The sequence below is a fragment of the Pseudophryne corroboree genome, chromosome 3 (assembly GCF_028390025.1).
Source record: "Pseudophryne corroboree isolate aPseCor3 chromosome 3, aPseCor3.hap2, whole genome shotgun sequence".
Taxonomy (NCBI): domain Eukaryota; kingdom Metazoa; phylum Chordata; class Amphibia; order Anura; family Myobatrachidae; genus Pseudophryne; species Pseudophryne corroboree.
Window position 1 is genome coordinate 67,134,170 of NC_086446.1, and position 20,805 is coordinate 67,154,974.

Consider the following 20,805-nt stretch of genomic DNA (forward strand, 5'->3'; position numbering starts at 1 on the left):
TTCAAGTCATGCGTGGCCCAACCGGAGCCACCAAGTGGACTAGCGCGCATATTCCCGTCCTGTGTTACGGAAAGTGAGGTAGAAATAGAAAAGGAGGCAGGATAGAAAAACCAGAAACTCCCAGGAGCCCTGAGGGCATCCTCGGCTACTGCCGCCAGAGCTCACGTCCGAGAGTAGTAAAGGGTTAAAGAGTAAGTCAGAACGCCCTGAGGTCGATCCGAAATCTCCGCCAACAGCGGACCAGCTGACAAAACTCCGGGAAATGTCCCCTCACCCGGGAGTCTGACCTGGCGGCTTGACCTGGAAAGAAGATTGTTGTCCTTCGCTCAGAGGGGAATGTAGGCGACCACTCATTGCGTCGCAACTTGACTTAAGAAATAGAGTACCTGGTGCAGAGGAAGGAAAAATCCTCTGACGGACCGTGTTGAGAAACGTCTACGAGGAGCATAAATTGGATCCGTGTCGAACCAGAAGCTCCTGGATCCTCCGGATATTCAGAAGCCACCTAATGTACAGAGTGGGATAGTAGCAGTAGATTGTCCCATTAGGGAACCAACGTTACTTCCTGCCCTTGAAAAAGAGTTATTCTGTGATCTTCCTGAACCCTGTGGGAGCGGAAGAGAGACTGAATGGAAAGGACTGACAGTGAAAATGAGTATCCTGTAATGCGAATCTGAGAAAAGCCCGATGAGGAAAAACTCAACGGAAATGAGTAAACAGGCATCCCTGAAGACAAGGGACGCGTAAAACCCCCTTTCTTGTTCAAAACTAGCAATCACAGACTGAAAGGATTCTAAGTCCAAAATAGGCCTGGCCGAGCCAACTGGCTTCGGAACGTGAAAAGAAAACAAAGGCCTGAGAACTGTCCCGATTCAAATGATATGTGAAAAACAGGGATCAACACCCTTTGCGGTTAGAAGCATATGGAGCGCCGCCTGCAGTATGACTCTCTTGTCATCGTAAATCGGCCGACCCATGCCGAAGGACTCCTGAGACGGCTGTACTCCAAAATCTAGTCTGTAACCGCCCAAGCCTTCACAGTACTCCCCGTAGGACAACCGACCTGCGCCTACCCTGGGACCCTACCCTGGGACCCTCCACCTGTAGTGGGTGTATAGGATGACCTAAAATCAGACTGGACCGAGGATGCTGACCCTCTGCTTCAGCCCGTTACCCTGAGATCCCCTGACGACGGAGATATCGCCCGTGTGGAGTCGAAAGCTTGAAAGGGCACGGAAAGATCTAAAGGAAAGACCGGTAAAGGTCCGTCTTGGAGCTGGGGCAGTAGTAGGAGAAAGAAAAGTGGACTTACCTCCAATGGTTCAAGAAATCCTGCAGAAAGTTCCTTCCCCTGAACCATCTGCCCCGTAGGATTTCATGTTCACCTGTCACTGTCGCAGCCCCAGAGGTCGTCGGGTTAAGACAGCCCAAGCGAAAATGCAGGTTCCGAGTCTGCAGATGTGGAGACCTCAAAAGAACATAAAGCAGAATTGTGATTCTGATCTGTCCCAAAGTATCAATTGATCCTGATGCGAAATATCCTGTAACCTAGAGGACAATTGTTCCACAACCTACCTGCTCCGGACAAGGTAGAACCCCGCTGCCGTATATGTGTCTTCGATGGATACCTGAGCAATGTTGCCTCAGGAAAACGGCAGCTTGTTGGACCCGTGATACATTGAGGGGTATACCTGGAGAGGTTCTGATGCCATTTCCTTCCGTCTGCGGTGAAAGGATAGGAAAACCAACATTGTTTGATACCTGAAATTGTGTATTCGGGTGTCTGCAAGCCGCCTACCGGAGCCTGCCCAGCCCATCCGAAACTGGACCATTTCGTCATCGGCGTCGAACCCTGATGGACCTGACGTGTCCGCCTCCTTTACCTGCAGTATCAGACGAACTGCTGTATAATGCACCTGGATATTCTGAGACACTGGTTCAGACTGCACCGAAAACAGACATCCTCCGTATCCTGGACATCTCTCGTCTCCTCCCAGAGAGGCCTTTCCACCGCCGAGTCGTGTAACCTGGAAGGTTATCAAGGTTCATTTAGAAACCTGGAGAGGGGAAATGACGTACAAGGTCTCTGGTTAGCAGTGACATTACCTGTATAATCTGAGCTGTTCAAACAGGAGTGTCCTGCAGGTGCGTGGAGGGCCAAGCAGATGGCTCCACCGCATACTTCACACCTAAGAGGGAATTCTTTGACTATCCCAGGTGAGACAAATGAAAGGAGAAAAGGTGGTTATATAAACACAGCCCTATGTAAGGTCTGCACTATAATGTGTAGTGACCGACACGATTCAAATAAACTTTCTGGAGCAGCGGAGACCTGAACCAGTAGCGCTGCGCTGTGGGACAGGAGTCTTAGCCACTAGGCTATAGGAGCTCCCTTTAAAGTTGTTGTTTTGTTTTTGTTTTTTTTTCGTTGGGATTCAAACCCTGGTCCCCCTGTTCAGATACCCGCTACTAGCGTACTGAGCCGCAGCGCTATTTGTCTGATGCCTTAAAGTATCTGTGGAGGTACTTGAACCCAGGCCTCTGTGGTTGGGTGTTTAGGGGATTAGTGTGCTGAGCCACACTGTCTCATATATACACATTCCCCAAATTACCAATATCATTAGTACCCAGTGACACCAAGGAATAATAAAGGGAAGGCAACACCCCGCCCTGTATGTAGTGTACCGCTAATTTAGGTGCACCAGATGTTTTCGGTATTTTGTTATTATAAAACATTGCGGAAGTGGTTTTACCCCCTATATATGGTATTGTGTATATATATATACACACACACACACACACACACACACACACTCACACAGTGAACCCAACAGGGTAGATAAATACTGTCTATGTGAAATACTGTAGGGCAAATAAATATTGCATATCAGATTTCAATCATTAATGAGCTGAGCCCCAGCTCCTGTTATAGAGCAGGCTCCCTGATCTACAGCCTGTATGAAATGCCTGGCAGAGGACTCCCCTGCAGGGAGGAATGTAGCCAAGGTGAGATAAAATAATAAGAATTTACTCACCGGTAATTCTATTTCTCGTAGTCCGTAGTGGATGCTGGGAACTCCGTAAGGACCATGGGGAATAGCAGGCTCCGAAGGAGACTGGGCACTCTAAGAAAGAATTAGGACTACCTGGTGTGCACTGGCTCCTCCCTCTATGCCCCTCCTCCAGACCTCAGTTAGGGAAACTGTGCCCGGGAGAGCTGACACAATAAGGAAGGATTTTGAATCCCGGGTAAGACTCATACCAGCCACACCAATCACACCGTACAACTCGTGATACTATACCCAGTTAACAGTATGGACAACAACTGAGCCTCTCGAACAGATGGCTCATAACAATAACCCTTTAGTTAGGCAATAACTATATACAAGTATTGCAGACAATCCGCACTTGGGATGGGCGCCCAGCATCCACTACGGACTATGAGAAATAGAATTACCGGTGAGTAAATTCTTATTTCTCTGCCGTCCTAGTGGATGCTGGGAACTCCGTAAGGACCATGGGGATTATACCAAAGCTCCCAAACGGGCGGGAGAGTGCGGATGACTCTGCAGCACCGAATGAGCAAACTCAAGGTCCTCCTCAGCCAGGGTATCAAACTTGTAGAATTTTGTAAACGTGTTTGAACCCGACCAAGTAGCAACTCGGCAAAGTTGCAAAGCCGAGACCCCTCGGGCAGCCGCCCAAGAAGAGCCCACCTTCCTCGTGGAATGGTCTTTTACAGATTTAGGATGCGGCAGTCCAGCCACCGAATGTGCAAGTTGAATCGTGCTACAGATCCAGCGAGCAATAGTCTGCTTTGAAGTAGGAGCACCCAGCTTGTTGGGTGCATACAGGATAAATAGCGAGTCAGTTTTTCTGACTCTAGCCGTCCTGGAAACATATATTTTCAGGGCCCTGACTACGTCCAGCAACTTGGAATCCTCCAAGTCCCTAGTAGCCGCAGGCACCACAATAGGTTGGTTCACATGAAAAGCTGATACCACCTTAGGAAGGAATTGGGAACGAGTCCTCAATTCCGCCCTATCCATATGAAAAATCAGATAAGGGCTTTTACATGACAAAGCCGCCAATTCTGATACACGCCTGGCCGACGCCAAGGCCAACAGCATGACCACCTTCCACGTGAGGTACTTTATCTCCACGGTTTTAAGTGGCTCAAACCAATGCGACTTTAGGAAATCCAACACCACGTTGAGATCCCAAGGTGCCACTGGGGGCACAAAAGGGGGCTGAATATGCAGCACTCCCTTTACAAAAGTCTGAACTTCAGGCAGTGAAGCCAGTTCTTTTTGGAAGAAAATCGACAGATGACTTCCTCCGGAATGCCCTTTTCTTTTAGGATCCGGCGTCCAACCGCCATGCCGTCAAACGCAGCCGCGGTAAGTCTTGGAACAGACAGGGCCCCTGCTGCAGCAGGTCCTGTCTGAGCGGCAGAGGCCATGGGTCCTCTGAGATCATTTCTTGAAGTTCTGGGTACCAAGCTCTTCTTGGCCAATCCAGAACCACGAGTATAGTTCTTACTCCTCTCCTTCTTATTATTCTCAGTACCTTGGGTATGAGAGGCAGAGGAGGGAACACATAAACCGACTGGTACACCCACGGTGTCACTAGAGCGTCCACAGCTATCGCCTGAGGGTCCCTTGACCTGGCGCAATATCTTTTTAGTTTTTTGTTGAGGCGGGACGCCATCATGTCCACCTGTGGCCTTTCCCAACGGTTTACAATCATTTTGAAGACTTCTGGATGAAGTCCCTACTCTCCCGGGTGGAGGTCGTGTCTGCTGAGGAAGTCTGCTTCCCAGTTGTCCACTCCCGGAATGAACACTGCTGACAGTGCTATCACGTGATTTTCCGCCCATCGGAGAATCCTTGTGGCTTCTGCCATCGCCAACCTGCTTCTTGTGCCGCCCTGTCGGTTTACATGGGCTACCGCCGTGATGTTGTCTGACTGGATCAGCACCGGCTGGTGTTGAAGCAGGGGTCTTGCCTGACTTAGGGCATTGTAAATGGCCCTTAGTTCCAGAATATTTATGTGTAGGGAAGTCTCCTGGCTTGACCATAGTCCTTGGAAGTTTCTTCCCTGTGTGACTGCCCCCCAGCCTCGAAGGCTGGCATCCGTGGTCACCAGGACCCAGTCCTGTATGCCAAATCTGCGGCCCTCTAGAAGATGAGCACTCTGCAGCCACCACAGCAGAGACACCCTGGTCCTTGGAGACAGGGTTATCAGCCGATGCATCTGAAGATGCGATCCGGACCACTTGTCCAACAGATCCCACTGAAAGATCCTTGCATGGAACCTGGCAAATGGAATTGCTTCGTAGGAAGCCACCATCTTTCCCAGGACTCGCGTGCAGTGATGCACCGACACCTGTTTTGGTTTCAGGAGGTCTCTGACTAGAGATGACAACTCCTTGGCTTTCTCCTCCGGGAGAAACACTTTTTTCTGGTCTGTGTCCAGAACCATCCCCAGGAACAGTAGACGCGTTGTAGGAACCAGCTGCGACTTTGGAATATTCAGAATCCAGCCGTGCTGTTGTAGCACTTCCCGAGATAGTGCTATGCCGACCAACAACTGCTCCCTGGACCTCGCCTTTATAAGGAGATCGTCCAAGTACGGGATAATTAAAACTCCCTTTTTCCGAAGGAGTATCATCATTTCGGCCATTACCTTGGTAAATACCCTCGGTGCCATGGACAGACCAAACGGCAACGTCTGGAATTGGTAATGACAGTCCTGTACCACAAATCTGAGGTACTCCTGGTGAGGAGGGTAAATGGGGACATGCAGGTAAGCATCCTTGATGTCCAGTGATACCATGTAATCCCCTTCGTCCAGGCTTGCAATAACCGCCCTGAGCGATTCCATTTTGAACTTGAACCTTCTTATATAAGTGTTCAAGGATTTCAAATTTAAAATGGGTCTCACCGAACCATCCGGTTTCGGTACCACAAACATTGTGGAATAGTAACCCCGTCCTTGTTGAAGGAGGGGTACCTTGATTATCACCTGCTGAGAATACAGCTTGTGAATCGCCTCCAGCACTGCCTCCCTGTCTGGGGGAGCTGTTGGCAAGGCTGATTTGAGGAAACGGCGAGGGGGAGACGTCTCGAATTCCAGCTTGTACCCGAGATACCACTTGTAGAATCCAGGGATCCACCCGTGAGCGAGCCCACTGGTCGCTGAAGTTCCGGAGACGGGCCCCCACCGCACCTGGCTCCGCCTGTGGAGCCCCAGCGTCATGCGGTGGACTTAGAGGAAGCGGGAGAGGACTTTTGTTCTTGGGAAGTGGCTGTATGGTGCAGCTTTTTCCCTCTACCTCTGCCTCTGGGCAGAAAGGACGCGCCTTTAACCCGCTTGCCTTTCTGGGGCCGAAAGGACTGTACCTGATAATACGGTGCTTTCTTTGGCTGTGAGGGAACATGGGGTAAAAATGTCGACTTCCCAGCTGTTGCTGTGGAAACGAGGTCCGAGAGACCGTCCCCAAACAATTCCTCACCTTTGTAAGGCAAAACCTCCATGTGCCTTTTAGAATCTGCATCACCTGTCCACTGCCGAGTCCACAATCCTCTCCTGGCAGAAATGGACATTGCATTAATTCTAGATGCCAGCCGGCAAATATCCCTCTGTGCATCTCTCATGTATAAGACTGCGTCTTTAATATGCTCTATGGTTAGCAATATAGTGTCCCTGTCGAGGGTATCAATGTTATCAGACAGGGAATCTGACCACGCAGCAGCAGCACTGCACATCCATGCTGAAGCAATAGCCGGTCTCAGTATAATACCCGAGTGTGTATATACAGACTTCAGGATAGCCTCCTGCTTTCTATCCGCAGGCTCCTTTAAGGCGGCCGTATCCTGAGACGGTAGTGCCACCTTCTTTGACAAGCGTGTGAGCGCTTTATCCATTCTAGGGGATGTCTCCCAACGTATCCTGTCCTCTGGCGGGAAAGGGTACGCCATTAGCAACTTTTTAGAAATCACTAATTTCTTATCGGGGGAAGCCCACGCTTCTTCACACACATCATTCAACTCATCAGATGGGGGAAAAACCACTGGTTGCTTTTTCTCCCCAAACATAATACCCTTTTTTGTGGTACCTGGGTTAATGTCAGAAATGTGCAACACATTTTTAATTGCCGTAATCATGTAACGGGTGGCTCTGTTGGAATGTACATTAGTCTCATCGTCGTCGACACTGGAGTCAGTATCCGTGTCGACATCTGTGTCAGCCATCTGAGGTAGTGGGCGTTTTTTGAGCCCCTGATGGCTTTTGAGACGCCTGGGCAGGCACGGGCTGAGAAGCCGGCTGTCCCACATCTGCTATGTCGTCAAACCTTTTATGTAAGGAGTTGACACTGTCGCGTAATTCCTTCCACATATCCATCCACTCAGGTGTCGACCCCGCAGGGGGTGACATCACATTTATCGGCACCTGCTCCGCCTCCACATAAGCCTCCTCATCAAACATGTCGACACAGCCGTACCGACACACCGCACACACACAGGGAATGCTCTGACTGAGGACAGAACCCCACAAAGTCCTTTGGGGAGACAGAGAGAGAGTATGCCAGCACACACCACAGCGCTATATAATGCAGGGAGTTACACTACACAAGTGATTTACCCTATAGCCGCTATATATATAGTATTTGCGCCTAAATTTAGTGCCCCCCTCTCTTTTTTACCCTATTGAGCCTGGAAACTGCAGGGGAGAGCCTGGGGAGCGTCCTTCCAGCGGAGCTGTGAGAGGAAATGGCGCCAGTGTGCTGAGGGAGATAGCCCCGCCCCTTTTTCGGCGGACTTCTCCCGCTTTTATAATAATAATGTGGCAGGGGTATTTTACACATATATAGCTTCTTAGGCTATATTATGTGTGATTAGCCACTTTAAGGTACTCTAATTGCTGCCCCCAGCGCCCTGCACCCATCAGTGACCGGAGTATGTGGTGTGCACAGGGAGCAATGGCGCACAGCTGCAGTGCTGTGCGCTACCTTAATGAAGACCGGAGTCTTCAGCCGCCGATTTCCGTGAAAATCTTCATGCTTCTGGCTCTGCAAGGGGGACGGCGGCGCGGCTCCGGACGACCGAGGCTGGGCCTGTGTTCGATCCCTCCGGAGCTAATGGTGTCCAGTAGCCTAGAAGCCCAAGCTAGCTGCAAGCAGGTAGGTTCGCTTCTCTCCCCTAAGTCCCTCGTTGCAGTGAGTCTGTTGCCAGCAGATCTCACTGAAAATAAAAAAACCTAGGCCCTCATTCCGAGTTGTTCGCTCGCAAGGCGAATGTAGCAGAGTTACACACGCTAAGCCGCCGCCTACTGGGAGTGAATCTTAGCTTCTTAAATGTGCGACCGATGTATTCGCAATATTGCTATCACAAACGAGTTAGCAGTTTTTGAGTAGCTTCAGACTTACTCTGCCTGTGCGATCAGTTCAGTGCTTTTCGTTCCTGGCTGACGTCATAAACACACCCAGCGTTCGGCCAGGCACTCCCACCGTTTCCCCGGCCACTCCTGCGTTTTTCCCGGAAACGGTAGCGTTTTCAGCCACACGCCCCTAAAACGCCGTGCATCCGCCCAGTAACACCCATTTCCTGTCAATCACAATGCGAACGTCGGAGCGATGAAAAAGCCGTGAGTAAACTTACTTTCTTCATAGTAAAGTTACTTGGCGCAGTCGCAGTGCGAACATTGCGCATGCGCACTAAGAGAATTCTCACTGCGATGCGATGAAAATCTCCGAGCGAACAACTCGGAATGAGGGCCCTAATAAATACTTTCTTTACTAGAAGCTCAGGAGAGCCCCTAGTGTGCAACCAGCTCGAGCCGGGCACAGACTCTAACTGAGGTCTGGAGGAGGGGCATAGAGGGAGGAGCCAGTGCACACCAGGTAGTCCTAATTCTTTCTTAGAGTGCCCAGTCTCCTTCGGAGCCCGCTATTCCCCATGGTCCTTACGGAGTTCCCAGCATCCACTAGGACGTCAGAGAAAAATATGTCAGCATCTCCCTGCACAGAAAAAACTAAAATCCCCCTGAGACAGGATCTGTTGCCTGACAACGAGCCGCCGCCAGGAGCCCGCTGAGCAAAGCGGGAATAAGCTTCACCCCCACCTTATTACCTGTAAAATAACCTCATTGCAGCGGCCCGGGGAGCGGAGGACTTGTAAGCGGTGCTGTAGCGGCCCGGGGAGCGGAGGACTTGTAAGCGGTGCTGTAGCGCCCGGGGAGCGGAGAGCGCTGAGCCCGCCGTACAGAGCGGGAGTTAGCTCCGCCCCCCCCCGCTTCGGCGCCAAATTCAAAATGAAACCCGCTGCTGTTCACTAAGCGGGAAGCGCCCTGTATCTCCCCGGCTGCCTGTATGCTGCGGCCGGGGAGCGGAGAGCGCTGAGCCCGCCGTACGGAGCGGGAGTTAGCTCCGCCCCCTCACCTTTTGGCGCTCAATTCAAATTTAAACCCGCTGCTGCTGTAAAAATAAGCGGGAAGCGTGTATCACGCGGCTGCCTGTATGCTGCAGCCGGGGAGCGGAGAGCGCTGAGCCCGCTTACAGAGCGGGCTGAAGCTCCCACTAATGTTTAAAATACAAAGTGCGCCTTTGATACCCTCCAGCCTGTCTATGGCTGGGGAGTATAGGGGATCCGTCCAACCACCACATAATGCACCATTAAACCACTAAAACTGACAATGTAAAATAATAAATCAGTCTGGAGGAGGGGGGAGATTGTACTCACCGCTGTCCTGTAGTTCCGTCAGGTGCCGCACTTTACACTGCTCGACAGATCGGCCCCGACACGCGCCGCACGCAGCGGTGTCCGGCCCCTTTTAAGACTTATTGCTGCCATGCTGCCGGAATCTTCTGCTGGTGGAGTGGCCCCGACACGCGCCGCACGCAGCGGTGTCCGGCCAGCTTAGGAGAGCTCAGTGTCTTTCTCAGCCGGGGCCCATCCCGAGCCGCATGCAGCTGCGATGGGACCCCGCCGGCAGCTCCCGCGGTGCAGACTGGCAGTGGCAAAGCTGCCAGTCTGTGTGTGTAAGAAAGAAAAATGAAAAGAAAAAAGAAAAATTTCTTCAGCTAAAACCCAAGTGAACCAGCTCACCTCGGGCACTAACTAAGACTGGCTTGGAGGGGAGATAGTAGGGGAGGAGCTAGCCACAGTGTTAGAATTTTAAAGTGCCAGCTCCCAATTACTGCCTACTATTTCCCCATTGTAACTACGCTCCAGTGGCCCCTAGTGGATGAAGGAGAAATGTAAGTGTTCGGATAGGATAGGTTTATATCCGTAGTAATATAGAAATGATTAATTCCAGGTGTTTCCAATTATAAAGTGCTGGAGAGACCCTCACCCTAGTGTTAGTCTTGTGTGTTTTTTTGGCTGATGTTGCCCACAGAGCCTGCCCTAACCAATATGATGCCCTAGGCAAGATTTTGGCTGGTGCCTCCTAGCACCACTGCTAGTTCAGCCTCTGACCCTGCACCCCTTCCCCAGCACCATCACCCATAGCAGTCCTCATTTTGGTGCTCCTACCACCTATATTTTAAATAGGAACTGTGCGCATATTCTGTGGTGCATGGGAGCTGCCATCTTGGTGTGAGTCACCTGACAGTCTCCAATCAACCGAACTCCAGCTGCTTCAATCACGTGTCTATTCAGCCATCAGCACATAGAGTGCGAGTAGGGTGCACCCTAACAAGTGCCAGAAAAAAGTCTACTTAGAGACCATCTCCCTGGCTCAGTTTGCTGCTGCACCTGCTCCAATACCAGTTTCCAGCTGACCGCTTCAATCTGCAAAAGGCACTACCAGTTTCCAGCTGACTGCTTCATTCTGAAAAGGAGCCACCAGTCTCCAGCTGTCTGCGTCTCCTCTCTGCATTCCTCCCACATCCATTCATTTAGTAGCATCTCTGCATGAGGAGTCTCCTAAAACCATCCACCTTAATGCACACTCCTGGTAAGGTGGCCAGCCCTCTACCCCGTCAGCCTGTCCCTTCCCCCATAGAGTGTAAGAACTCACAAGCAGGACCCTCTTCCCTCGTGTGCTGTTTCGTTCTCTCACTTATACCATCATTTCCTCCTCATTGCAAACCACAGCACCAAACCTTGAGATCAGCTGGTGATGCTTTTGTTGGTATTACAACTGAATATGCTTCAGTGTTTATAGAGCTTGGATCCTATGCTCTATACTGTTTTGCACTGTTTCAGTACTTTTTAAGGCTCTGTGGATCCCTTTTGATTCCAAATAAAATATAATATAATAATAATAAAACACACTGGAGCAGTCTTCTTGTCAGGTCTGGGTTTTCCGGCCAAGAGTGCGACTGAGCTGATGCCTTCCCCAGCAATATTTGAGCAGCAGTCTCCCATGGGTGGCAATATAGCAGGAAACTACTGTCGTCCCGATAGACCGTAAAAAGCCAAAGCCTTAAATCAGTGGTTCCCAAACTTTTTTGAATCGCGGCACTTGGAGTATCAGAATGTTTTTCATGCACTCCTAGGCCAAAAGTTAAGCTTAGGTTCAATTAGGTGGTGATGGACAATGATTTGCTTCTGTTTGCCCACATATTTTATGATTGGCAGCCACCAGCACTGGTTTTGCCTATTACATTGACCATAAATAATTTGAATTGGTCCTGGACCAACAATCCAAGGCACTCCTGCAAGTGCTCTGAGGCACCCCAGGGTGCCCCGGCACACAGTTTGAGAACCACTGCCTTAAATCATTACGTTCAGAGTATGACAGCGTGCCTAGATTTACCTCAATTTATATTTTAGTTGTTAAAGAGCAGATTCTGGAGAGTAGCATTCTCACTGCAGCCAGGCCATGTCATATCCCCTAATCCTTTCTTGTACTGCTTGATTATAGTATATTGTCACTGTTATATTGATGTCATTTTGTAGTTTTTCAATAACGTTGATAACTTGCTTATTTATATGCTTTAGTTTTATTTTGTTGTAGTTTATATTTTTTTGTATTTGAGTTTATCTAAATGGATAAAATACATTTAAAATGTACAAAAATAAATAAAAGTTGACTTTCATTTTGATTTTATTTATGTTAATATTCAGGATTATCTTTCAGCAGCAGTTAGGTCTCGCGTTATTCAACGACAATTTGTTTTACTTGTGAATGAATTTTTAAATGTGCGTTCAGGTTACTCTTGTGCCCAAAACATTTCCCGCACTCTGGGCACAGGTAGGGCTTCTCCCCTGTATGAACGTTCTGATGCGTTACCAGATTTGAACCCCTGGCAAAGCATTTGCCGCAGTCGGAGCAGCAGAAGGGCTTCTCCCCTGTGTGCACTCTCCGATGTTTAATCAGACAGTTCTTCTGGGCAAAACATTTCCCACACTCAAGGCAGGAGTAAGGTTTCTCCCCAGTGTGAATCCTCTGATGCTTCACGAGATCCGACCGGCCACCAAAACATTTCCCACAGGTGGAACAAGAATACGGTTTCTCTCCCGTGTGAATTCTCTGATGCGTAATAAGGTTTGTGCCGCTAGTAAAACATTTCCCGCACTCAGAGCAGGAATATGGCTTCTCCCCGGTGTGAATTCTCCGGTGTTTGACCAGTGACGAGCTGCAGCTGAACCGTTTTCCGCATTCGAAGCAAGAGAATATTTTCTCTCCGGTGTGAACTCTCTGATGGATACCGAGACTCGACCCAGTGGTGAAACATTTATCGCAGTAGGAACAGGCAAACGGCTTCTCTCCTGTGTGAGTTCTCTGGTGTTTCACAAGATCTGAGCTCCCTGCAAAACATTTCCCGCATTCTGAGCAAGAGTACGGTTTTTCTCCAGTGTGAATCCTCTGATGTGTCGTTAGATTTGTGCTACTCGAGAAGCTTTTTCCACACGCAAAACATGGATGCGGTCTCTCTCCTGTGTGTATTCTCTGGTGTCTGGTGAGCTTTGAGGAAGACGGGAAACACTTCCCACATTGAGAACAGGTAAACAATGACATGTCTCGGCCTATACTCTGGTGACCAGGCTGTGATGTGTTGGGAAACCTCTGGTGTATGTTATAGGCTGAGTTACTAGGAACTCGCTCAGTGTAGTTATAAAGAGTGTCTGTACGTTGTGCTATGTGGTGAGATTTTGGAACGGTTTCATTATTATCACGATTGTCCAGAGTTCTTAAGGAGTTATCCTCCATTGTATATCTTGTCTCTGTATAATCTGTGGGCATACACATATCAGTGACTGTGAGGTTTCCGTCATCGCCTGAGACTGATTCCTCCTTAATTAGAGTAGTTATATACTGTGTATGATCTGGGGTTGTAGAACTGTCAGTGTCTCTAAGGTTTCTTCCACCACATGAGACTGGTTCCTCCTTAATATGAGATGTATCCTGTGTATGACTTGTGGCTGTATTAATGTCTCGGCCTGTAAGGCTTTCTCCAACACAAGAGACTGGTTCCTCCTTAATATGAGATGTATATTGTGTAAGAGCTGTGGGTGTAGAATTATCAGTGTCTATGAGGTTTCCTCCATCACATGAGATTGATTCCTCCTTAATATGAGATGGATACCGTGTATGATCTGTGGGTGTATACATGTCGGTGTGTGTGAGGTTTTCATCATCACATGAGACTGATTCTTTACACAAATGTTTTCCACTGTTGTCAGTATTTCTGGAACATATTCTAGAAACTTTTGGTTCTGTTTTCTGCTTTGTAATCCTTCCATCTTCTGTTGCATAATTAGGAAGTTCTCTTGATGTATCGCTCATCTTGGACACTTCTATTGATAAAAATAAAATAATACAATTAATAAATAAAAAAAAATTCTTTTAACCAATGTATAATGACATTAATAGATGACGAAACCTATTCATACAGCGTCTGTATTTTTTTAATTTTGTTGAAATGTTGGAACTTTTATTTTTTTAAACTGATAGCGTTAAATTAAGAATAGTGGTTTGTTCAAATGTATGCTAACATTTAGAAATGGGAATTTGTCTTTAAGGTTTATATTCTCACATTCCCAGCAAAGATTCTCATGAGCTTAGCAGGTGCAAAGATATACAAATGTTGCAAATGTATCTATTGCAATGCATCTGCTTGTTCTTTGTCACAGATAGAATAGTCTAGATTCTAGAACATCAGTAATTATTTGCTTATTAATAATTTAGGTAATACTGCCCCCTTCTGCTAATACAAAATACAGCTTATAGTGTATACGTGATTCTGATAACATTCTTGCCAAAAATCTATACATGCTCTGAATATGATATAATGCTTGATTCAAAAAAGTATATAAACTCCTTTCATGACTAATAAAGATAGAGTACTGCTGTAGCACCAAAATTGTGTGTGTGTTCACTTACTTTCCAATAACAAAATAACCTTTTCTTTTATAGATATTCCTGGTTACCCGACAACTTGGCTTTATAAACTTCATAAAACAAGTTCACATTTAAAACATCTCCACTTAATTATTGTTTTATGCAACATTTTTTCTACTCTGAACGTTCTATAAAATATGAGTACACCTTTATTTGCATAAAAATATAACTTCTCTGCATCACACATTTAGCGATTAAGGCACTTATTAATTTATGTAAAAAAAATAATCCCTCACTCCCCCGTAAATAAAATGAAACAAATAAATATTTATTTCCACTGTTTCCTTTCTGTTGGAGAGAAGAGATAATGTGGCCACTGCTTCCTATAAAAGTAGATAAAAGAAATGTTCCATCACAAGCTTATTAAAAACAATAAAAAAGGTTGCCCTAACCATTTTATCATTCATTTAGTAATTTCAAAGCTGGGAATAGGTCTGATTATAAAAGTCATATAATAGGGGTGTGGCCTGGCTATCCAATATGGCGTACATAACTTATGGGATCTCTGGGTGCTGCTAATTTCCTCATCCTCTCTCCGGGCCTGGATACTTCCATCTGTGGTCTGTGTCATCCCAACAGCTCAAGCTGTGAGATCCCCACCGGTTACACTCAAGGGCTGCTGGGATCACGCTCCCATACAGTGTTCATTTTGTCAAAAATTTTGACTACAAGTATTTGTCAACTACAGTTTATTTCAGAACTAAAAACAGACTAAAATGAAAACCTTGATCCACTGACTAAATCTTAACTTAAAAAAACAACAACCAAGACTAAAATTAAATTTAAAATCCTTGTCAAAATTAACACTGGAAGTAGGTTTTTACATTTTTAAGGAACAATGATGTGTTCTAGATATTTGCAGAAAATAAATGTGACCTGCTGTGCAGGAAATGATTGTGCATTGCACTGATTTGTTCTAGCAAAGGCATTAATTAAGGCATTAATTTGTATATGATATATGGGAGCACTACAGTAAGTCAGACTATGTAACACATTCTTAGCCTACTGAGCCTACATTACTAAACACATAGTTAAAGGTATTCAAACTTCTCAAGAGAATTTTAGAGAAATGATCTTCAGCAAAAATCCATTACAGTATCATTAAACTGTTTGTAAAAGTTATGACTAAAACATTGACTAAAATGAAAAATGAGATCCACTGACTAAATCTTGACTAAATAAAAATAAAAATAAATAAATAAGATTTTAAACCTACCGGTAAATCTTTTTCTCCTAGTCCGTAGAGGATGCTGGGGACTCCGTAAGGACCATGGGGTATAGACGGGCTCCGCAGCAAACATGGGCACTAGAAAAAAACTTTCAGTATGGGTGTGCACTGGCTCCTCCCTCTATGTCCTTCCTCTAGACCTCAGTTAGAGAACTGTGCCCAGAGGAGATGGACAATACGAGGAAAATATTTTGTTAATCTAAGGGCAAGATTCATACCAGCCCACACCAATCATACCATATAACCTGGAAACATGCAACCAGTTAACAGTATGAACAAAAAACAGCATCAGTCAAAGACCGATTCCCACTGTAACATAACCCTTATGTAAACAACAACTATATACAAGTCTTGCAGAATAAGTCCGCACTGGGACGGGCGCCCAGCATCCTCTACGGACTAGGAGAAAAAGATTTACCGGTAGGTTTAAAATCTTATTTTCTCTTACGTCCTAGAGGATGCTGGGTACTCCGTAAGGACCATGGGGTTTATACCAAAGCTCCAAACCGGGCGGGAGAGTGCGGATGACTCTGCAGCACCGATTGAGCAAACGCGAGGTCCTCATCAGCCAGGGTATCAAACTTTTAAATTTTGCAAAAGTGTTTGAAGTAGCTGCTCGGCAAAGCTGTAATGCCGAGACGCCTCGGGCAGCCGCCCAAGAACAGCCCACCTTCCTAGTGGAATGGGCCTTAACCGAATTTGGTAACGACAATCCAGCCGTACAATAAGCCTGCTGAATCGTGTTACAGATCCAGCGAGCAATAGTCTGCTACGAAGCAGGTGCGCCAAGCTTGTTGGCCGCATACAGGACAAACAGAGCCTCTGTTTTCCTAACCCTAGCCGTCCTGGCTACATAAATCTTTAGAGCCCTGACTACATCCAGGGACTTGGAGTCCTCCAAGTCACTCGTAGCTACAGGCACCACGATAGGTTGGTTCATATGAAGTGAAGACACCACCTTAGGTAAAAATTGAGGATGAGTCCTCAATTCTGCTCTATCCACATGAAAAATCAAGTAGGGGCTCTTGTGAGACAAGGCCGCCAATTCCGATACACGCCTTGCCGAAGCCAAGGCCAATAACATGACCACCTTCCAGGTGAGAAATTTCAACTCAACCGTTTGAAGGGGTTCAAACCAGTGTGATTGAAGGAACTGTAACACCACGTTCAGGTCCCATGGTGCCACTAGGGGCACAAAAGGAGGCTGGATGTGCAGCACTCCCTTCACAAAAGTTTGGACTTCTGGGAGAGAAGCCAATTCCTTCTGAAAGAATATAGACAGGGCCGAAATCTGTACCTTAATGGAGCCTAACTTCAGGCCCATATCCACACCTGTCTGTAGGAAGTGGAGAAAACGGCCCAGATGGAAATCTTCCGTAGAAGCATTCTTGGTTTCACACCAAGAGACATACTTCCTCCAAATACGGTGATAATGTTTCGCCGTCACCTTTTTCCTAGCCTTTATTAGAGTAGGTATGACCTCCTCCGGAATACCTTTCCCAGCTAGGATCCGGCGTTCAACCGCCATGCCGTCAAACGCAGCCGTGGTAAGTCTTGGAACACGCAGGGCCCCTGTTGCAACAGGTCCTCCCTGAGAGGAAGAGGCCAAGGATCTTCTGTAAGCATTTCCTGAAGATCGGAGTACCAGGCCCTTCGAGGCCAATCTGGAACAATGAGAATTGTCTGTACTCTTTGTTGTCTTATGATCCTCAAAACTTTTGCGATGAGAGGAAGAGGAGGAAACACCTAGACCGACAAACACCCATGGTATTACCAGGGCATCTACTGGTATTGCCTGAGGATCCCGGGACCTGGCACAATACCTCCGAAGTTTCTTGTTGAGGCGTGACGCCATCATGTCTATTTGAGGAACTCCCCAGAGACTCGTTATCTCTGCAAAGACTTCTTGATGAAGTCCCCACTCTCCTGGATGGAGATCGTGCCTGCTGGGGAAGTCTGCTTCCCAGTTGTCCATTCCCGGAAAGAAGACAGCTGACAGAGCGCTTACGTGACTTTCCGCCCAGCGAAGAATCCTGGTGGCTTCCGCCATCGCGACTCTGCTTCTTGTCCCGCCTTGGCGGTTCACATGAGCCACGGCTGTGACATTGTCTGATTGAATCAGAACCGGTAGGTTGCGAAGAAGACTCTCCGCTTGTCGAAGGCCGTTGTATATGGCCCTTAATTCCAGCACGTTGATGTGCAGACAGGACTCCTGGCTTGACCATAGTCCCTGAAAATTTCTTCCTTGGGTGACTGCTCCCCATCCTCGGAGGCTCGCGTCCGTGGTTACCAGAACCCAGTCCTGAATGCCGAACCTGCAACCCTCTAGAAGGTGAGCACTTTGCAGCCACCATAGAAGAGACACCCTGGCCCTGGGGGACAGAGTTATTTTCTGATGTATTTGTAGATGGGACCCGAACCACTTGTCCAGAAGGTCCCACTGAAAAGTCCTCGCATAAAACCTGCCGAAGGGAATGGCCTCGTAGGAGGCCACCATTTTTCCCAGAACTCGAGTGCATTGATGAACTGACACTCTTTTTGGCTTTAGCAGGTCTCTGACCATGTTCTGGAGGTCCTGGGCTTTTTCTAAGGGAAGAAAAACCTTCTTTCGTTCCGTGTCCAGTATCATGCCTAGGAACGATAGCCGAGTACTCATCTGTGCCTGCACTGTGTGTTATTGTGTGGGAGCAATGGCGCGCAGCGTTACTGCTGCGCACTTACCTCAGTGAAGATTTGAAGTCTTCTTTTCTTCTCATACTCACCCGGCTTCTATCTTCCGGCTCTGCGAGGAGGACGGCAGCGCGGCTCCGGGATGAACTCCAGGGTGAGACCTGTGTTCCGACTTCCTCTGGAGCTAATGGTGTCCAGTAGCCTAAGAAGCAGAGCCTATCACTTAAGTAGGTCTGCTTCTCTCTCCTCAGTCCCACGATGCAGGGAGTCTGTTGCCAGCAGTGCTCCCTGAAAATAAAAAACCTAACAAAATTCTTTTCACAGAGAAACTCAGGAGAGCTCTCTGTAATGCACCCTATCTCCTCTGGGCACAAGATCTAACTGAGGTCTAGAGGAGGGGCATAGAGGGAGGAGCCAGTGCACACCCATACTGAAAGTTCTTTCTAGTGCCCATGTCTCCTGCGGAGCCCGTCTATACCCCATGGTCCTTACGGAGTCCCCAGCATCCTCTAGGACGTAAGAGAAAAAGAGGCTAATATGTGTCTTTAAACCAACTACAATTTTAAGTAAGACTAAAACAAAATTTAAAATCCTTGTCAAAATGACCACTGGAAGTAGGGTTTTACATTTTTAAAGAACACTTATGTGTTCCTAGATATTTGCAGAAAATAAATATGACCTGCTGTGAAGGAAATATGATTGTATTTTGCTCTGGTTTGTTCTAACAAACTTTTGAAGGCATTCATTTGTATATGATATATGGGAGCACTACGGTAAGTCAGGCTCAGTATGTACCACATTCTCAGCCAACTGAGCCTTAATTACTAATGATATATGGGAGCGCTACGGTAAGTCAGACTCCGTATGTAATACATTCTCAGCCTACTGAGCCTAGATTACTAATGATATATGGGAGCACTATGGTAAATCAGACTGTAACACAGCCTCTGAGCCTAGTTAAAGGATGCTCTGGGATGACCAAACCCCTCGCCAATGCCCGAAGGCACATGATATCATCTTCCATTGGCTTTGATTGCTTGCCTACTACTCAATTTGCTTGCATGCTTGTTGTCTTTTGCAAGGTTTGCAAGTAGGGAAGACAATCCAGCCTCATTTTTTCAACCCTGGGATTGGGGATTGAAAAAAAACTGAATCCCGGGATTCCTGGGACACCTAGGATTGAGTTGATGAATGAAAATATTATGTCCCCCAGCCCCCCACAGGATTAAATAAGATTTTACTCACCGGTAAATCTATTTCTCGTAGTCCGTAGTGGATGCTGGGACTCCGTAAGGACCATGGGGAATAGCGGCTCCGCAGGAGACTGGGCACAACTAAAGAAAGCTTTAGGACTACCTGGTGTGCACTGGCTCCTCCCACCATGACCCTCCTCCAGACCTCAGTTAGGATACTGTTCCCGGAAGAGCTGACACAATAAGTAAGGATTTTGAATCCCGGGTAAGACTCATACCAGCCACACCAATCACACCGTATAACTCGTGATACTATACCCAGTTAACAGTATGAAATATAACTGAGCCTCTCAACAGATGGCTCAACAATAACCCTTTAGTTAGGCAATAACTATAAACAAGTATTGCAGACAATCCGCACTTGGGATGGGAGCCCAGCATCCACTACGGACTACGAGAAATAGATTTACCGGTGAGTAAAATCTTATTTTCTCTGACGTCCTAAGTGGATGCTGGGACTCCGTAAGGACCATGGGGATTATACCAAAGCTCCCAAACGGGCGGGAGAGTGCGGATGACTCTGCAGCACCGAATGGGCAAACTCTAGGTCCTCCTCAGCCAGGGTGTCAAACTTGTAGAATTTAGCAAATGTGTTTGACCCCGACCAAGTAGCTACTCGGCAAAGTTGTAGAGCCGAGACCCCTCGGGCAGCCGCCCAAGAAGAGCCCACTTTCCTCGTGGAATGGGCTTTCACTGATTTAGGATGCGGCAGTCCAGCCGCAGAATGTGCAAGCTGAATCGTGCTACAGATCCAGCGAGCAATAGTCTGCTTAGAAGCAGGAGCACCCAGCTTGTTGGGTGCATACAGGATAAATAGCGAGTCAGTTTTCCTGACTCCAGCCGTCCTGGAAACATATACTTTTCAGGGCCCTGACTACGTCCAGTAACTTGGAAACCTCCAAGTCCCAAGTAGCCGCAGGCACCACAATAGGTTGGTTCACATGAAAAACTGATACCACCTTAGGAAAGAATTGGGATCGAGTCCTCAATTCCTCCTTATCCATATAAAAAAATCAGATAAGGGCTTTTGCATGACAAAGCCGCCAATTCTGATACACGCCTGGCCGACGCCAAGGCCAACAGCATGACCACTTTCCACGTGAGGTATTGTAGCTCCACGGATTTAAGTGGCTCAACCCAATGCGACTTCAGGAAATCCAACACCACGTTGAGATCCCACGGTGCCACTGGAGGCACAAACGGGGGCTGACTATGCAGCACTCCCTTAACAAAAGTCTGAACTTCAGGCAGTGAAGCCAGTTCTATTTTGGAAGAAAATCGATAGAGCCGAAATCTGGA

At 47.5% G+C, this 20,805-nt stretch overlaps 1 protein-coding gene across 1 annotated transcript in view; it reads right to left on the reverse strand.

The window, feature by feature from the left end:
- LOC135057166 (uncharacterized) overlaps window positions 1-20,805 on the reverse strand; it is a 264,057-nt gene that overhangs the window by 188,761 nt on the left and 54,491 nt on the right. The window contains exon 6 of the mRNA XM_063963065.1: window positions 12,118-13,751. Coding sequence (XP_063819135.1) covers window positions 12,118-13,751 — 1,634 coding nt within the window. The remainder of the gene's footprint in view (window positions 1-12,117; window positions 13,752-20,805) is intronic.